General features: G+C 39.6%; 1 protein-coding gene across 1 annotated transcript in view; it reads left to right on the top strand.

Moving 5' to 3' along the window:
• Positions 1–2,639, top strand: part of LOC102205095 (drebrin-like protein B) — a 19,150-nt gene extending 16,511 nt beyond the window's left edge. The window contains exons 2-4 of the mRNA XM_005722334.2: positions 996–1,051; positions 1,220–1,332; positions 2,417–2,639. Of these exons, the coding sequence (XP_005722391.1) occupies positions 996–1,051; positions 1,220–1,332; positions 2,417–2,512 (265 nt within the window). The 3' untranslated portion in view covers positions 2,513–2,639. The remainder of the gene's footprint in view (positions 1–995; positions 1,052–1,219; positions 1,333–2,416) is intronic.
• The last annotated feature ends 2,415 nt before the right edge of the window (positions 2,640–5,054 follow it).

Here is a 5,054-nt window from a genome sequence, read left to right as displayed (position 1 = left end):
CACACACACACACACACACACACACACACACACACACACACACACAGGCCATTCACCTTTGGTCCTTTGTAATTGTTGCTTGTGCCCTTTTGCAATCCAGCTCCAGATGTTATTCTCTGAACTCCAGGAGTCCTACAGTGAAACCTTTACACAGGCCCACAGTCAGACACATACTTGTGCACACAGACGGGCACATGCGGCCCTTTAAAGATTTGACAGTTTCTCTCTCTGCAGGCCGCCTTGTTAAGCAACAGACTCTAACGTACACATTTACACAGATGTGCTTCAAACATGCAAAAGCATCGAGATTATTTAGGAAACACATCTTCTCAAATAGCATAATGGTGTCATTTGGGGTTCAGATCCAGTACAGACAAAATGAACTTGCCTTAAGGTTTATTTCTTTGTTTTGGTTCTTATGAAGTCACACATTTCCCTCTTGCAGCAAACCACATATAAGTCCTTTTATTGTGTGTATCAATCTTAAATCAGTCACCAAGCTCTTAATTGAGCCGTTGTTTTTCAGTGGTCTCATGAAAACACATCATCAGTTTGTCGAGTTGCCACAGCAACAGTCTTCTCACTGAAGGGTGCGGTGGGGCAGGTTTTCACCTGCAAAACACTTAACAAAAAATAAAAGCCCCATCGGTGTGCACACTGTTTATTTCACAATCAGGAGTTGCCCATCGATGAGGAAAATGCTGTGAATGCAGCTTATTGTGTTACAATGTGCCGTGCTGTTTTATCTCTGTGCTGTAAGGGTCTTTGGTGAACAAGAGCAGGAAGGGAGACAGAACAAAGTGAGCGAGCACGTGTGTCACAGTTGAAAAGAATTTATTTTTGTCGGTGTAATAGTGCTTCTGCACAGCAAGGAAGCTTGTTGTTTTTCAGACAAAGCACTGGTATGCGCAGGAAAACATTTGGCTTTGGGCTTGCATACACAGAAATCATGCTATTGTTTGCATCTTGACCTGTGTGTGTTTGTATGTTCACAGGGCATTATTTGCATATGATGGAGTCACAAACAACCTCAAACTGGCTGACTCAGGAGGTAAAGTGGACTCTTATTTTTATCATTTACCTTCATAAGACCACAAAAAAGCTTGTTTGCTCCTGTGCTTGGGCTTGAAAGAAGTTGATATATAAAAAGAAAGTGCACCGTATTTGCACATCAATATCCCTTTGTTCCCTCACCCTGCATCTGTCTCTTTCCTAACAGCGGGTGGTGTGGCAGAGCTGGCAGCTAAGTTTCACATCTCAAAGCCTCAGTATGGACTGTGCAAAGTCGGAAGTGTAGAGACAGGAGCCCCCCGGATCGTGCTGATCAGCTGGGTGAGTAGCAGACGGGCTCATGGGGTTTAACTTGTGTAAGCATTCGCCTATCATAACACAAATACCAGCTCGAATTACTCAAACACACATGCATTCTTTGCCATGAAAACAGCAGGTACACTTCAAACACAAGGACTCACAGACTTAAATTAATTTGGAGGCAGCTGGGTCATTTTGCAGCTCTGAGATAAGGGGTTTCACATGTTGTTGTGGTCAGATACAGAAGCGTACGCCCTTATTAACTTATAAAGTATTCTGGAGAAACCCGAAATATTCCTGGCTTATTTTCATTCAGCACTCTTGTTTTCAGAGGCTTACATGAAATTTGGAAGAAAAGCTTTGAAAATGTCTCAGTGCAGTGGAAAAATGAGTGAATTACAAGGCGAGCAGAGGACCTAAGTGTCAAAGACGCAACCTGTAACCATAATATTTTCACCACCGTTGTATCTGGTGCTTGAAGTGGTATGGTAGTATATAGCTCTTCCCTAAAGAAACGCTGCCTTTGTTCTGCTCCAAACATGTCCACTGTTACTGTCTTTGATTTGTCTTTCCAGCTGTCAGGAGCACTTCATTCCAAAAGGCCTGCTCTTTGATTGTATGTTCATCTGCAAACTTGTTTATTCTGGTACACTTCCCATGCGGATCAAATTTGTGCACTGTAAACACATGCAGCTCAGGCTACCTGGAGATCCTGGGTTCAAATTTTGGGTCTTTTTAGAGACCGTTGTTTTAAATTTAGACTGACTTTGCTTAGATTTCTAGTTCTACACAAATAGTCACTAAATACACAAATATACACAATTGTTGATAGTTTTCCTCACAATGGAATAATTCAATTCAAATAATTTGGAGAAATCCTGTTCTTTCAGACACGCACTTATTGACAAGTTGGTTTTTTTAAATCCCTTTGAGAACTTATTGGCATGACGACACTAAACACTTCTCAAGATGATCAGTCTTCAGATGCCTCATGACATCGTTTGAATCCTGTTGTTTCCCAGCCTGTTTCCTTCATGTCTTTTTTTAGTCTTCTAAGAGAGATCTGTGATATCAGTCTAAGTGTCTACATCCTGTTTGTATGCAGGTTGGCCAAAATGTCGATGACTACAGGAGAACAGAATGTGCCACCCACATTCCAGCCCTCAAGAACTTCTTTAAGGTGCAGTACATAAGAATGTGAACTTGACAATGGCCTTTGGGTTTGCTAAAGTAAATCCAGTCATTTGTGTTTTTGTTTGGCTTCATTTAAGAGGAAATAATTCCATCTGTGCAAGGACCGTTTAGACCCGGAGGTAGTGCCGTGCAAAAAACACTTGCAGTTTCTGTTACTCTTTCTGTTCATTTAGATTCTGTTTAATTTCCTGTGAAATTCCAAAATAATAGTGAAAAATGTGTTTTATACTTTCCTATAATCTTTGTCCCTGAATTCTAGACCGTTTACCCTCAAACTCTATATTTACACTTTGTAGTTTGCTTAGTATTGTTTTGAGAGTTTCCTGTCCTCAGACCCCTTCCTGCCCTACTGGTTTGTTGGTTCAGGGTGAGATTGCTAAGTTTTGTTTAAAATTCTGTTGTTGGTGGTACAACCCACAAGTCCCATGCCAAAGTCAAGTAGTGGTAAGATAGACAGGAAGCAGATGGACCAGAGAAAAGAGAACTGTATAATTTCTATGATTCAGCTGCATGTGCATATTTTTAGGATTCAGGTGTGTTTACAGCATATGACAAAAACTGTCCATCACTGCTGACGATTCCCCTGTCTGTGCCCCTCAAACAGTATTTATTTTGTGTGTCAGTGAGTAGAAAGGATTGAACCGACCCCTAGGTTTACCACTTTCCATTCAAAGGCATCACCCAGTCGACTGTAGGAGCATCTGTGGAATGTTTGTTGTTTTTTTTGTCTCTTTTTTTAAAACAATGAATGTGGGCTCTGGGATTTTATAAGAAACCAGTTGAAAGCCCACTATCCCCTCTCTGAGTCTTGTGTGAGGCTTCTTTGATCAGAATTTCTTGTGGGATTTCATAATCAACCTGAAAAGGATAAGCGGAAGCGAATGGATGGATGGATGGATTTCATAATCATAGAAACATGATTTCATGGTGGACGTTAAGGGGAATGAAGAAAATCACTTCTCCTTAGGTGAGCTGTGGGACAAAAGAGGCTTCTAAACTTAGCCAACACACACAAACATGTTCATTAATAAGCAGGACTGTTTAAGTACCCTGTGGTCACTACTGCTAATGTAAAATGCAAAAAGGAAGAGAAACAATTTATTCTAATTTGACCTTATACAATAGACGCATGGATGTCATTTGTAGAAGTACGCGGTGATCATACATGACTATGCAAAACTGTCTTTTGTTCATGCAAACGTCTTTAATCAGTTTTCCCACAAATGCTAAAATGCTCACTTATGGCATAATTTACAGTACGGTGATGATCTCACTAGTATCAAGACAGCTTACGAAAAAACGTCAAACACACTGGTGTGTTTCCGGCTTGTGTTGTATTGGAGTTGTTGTGTAGTGAACCTTAAAAATTATCTGTCAAAGTATTTATATTCAGACTTAAGCTGTCTTTATTTGTAGAATTGCATAGCCAATGTACAGTACAGTCGATGATTTCATATTATTAACAGCTCATATGTTTGTGGAGACAAATCTTTTAAGGATCACAAATGACCCCAGTATCTATCACAGGCGCTGTTCTGTTCCATGTCCAATAAAACTGATTCGATGCGTAATTATGATTATGCAATATACTGGAGACTCAAAGGCTACCTGATATTGGTCTTTGAGAATTGTTTTATTTTAACAAATCAGTAGCTGAAATATTGATACACAAAAAGTCACTCCCTCACCTGCTAAATGCCTACATTAACCAGATGCTATAGTCTAAACAGCTCTCTTATTTCTGAGCCGTACTTGACCTTGCAGTGACGTGAAAAACAAAACCATGGAAATGATCTATAAATATATACAGATTGGATGGGTGATAACATCTGGGGATGCAATAGCTTGTTCTTTTTTAAAATCATGGCTGTTTTTACCCTAAGTAAGCCTTAAGTTTTTTACTTATCTTTCTTTTTTTTCTCTTTTCCCTCCACTTTGTTTCTGTTTTTTCTGGCTCGCTATGCTGCATGTCCCAGCTGGCAGTGAGGGGGTTTTGTCGAGGCGAGTCTGATTTGGGTGTGTTATAAACTGAAGTTAATGTGGCATTAAGTTATGAAAACTAAATTATGAATAGGGTGCAGGTGTTTCCATTGTTAATTTCTACCAAAAAACAAATAACTGAATTAAGTTTTGACAGAAGAGCATTGTGTTTGTGTGTGTGTATGTGTGTGTATGTGTGAGTCCAAGTGCATAAGATTAGAAACAATAGTGTCAAATTCTAAACAAAGAAGTTAGTTAGACTCAAGACATTTTGAATTAAGACACAAATTGGAGCATTGTAGAGAGCAGAGAACCTGGATGCTCTGATGCATACTCAACTGAGTGGGGACATCTCACAAAGGCACATCTTTTCCAATCCTGATATTTATAAAATGTGCATTTGGTTCATCAAACATACAATAAGTATCTGCTGGTTAAATGATAATGTATCAGTCCTGTTTCTGGGTCTCCTTTCTACTGTGGGTCTACTGTTACAAATGACACTGTCACCTTTTTAACACGTTGTAATGCTTTTGTTATATTTAATAGAAACAAGCCCGCCAAAAGTC

The sequence above is a fragment of the Pundamilia nyererei genome, unplaced genomic scaffold (genome assembly GCF_000239375.1).
Source record: "Pundamilia nyererei isolate P.nyererei 1_Seehausen unplaced genomic scaffold, PunNye1.0 scaffold00006, whole genome shotgun sequence".
NCBI lineage: Eukaryota > Metazoa > Chordata > Actinopteri > Cichliformes > Cichlidae > Pundamilia > Pundamilia nyererei.
This window is presented reverse-complemented; position numbering and strand designations above follow the sequence as displayed.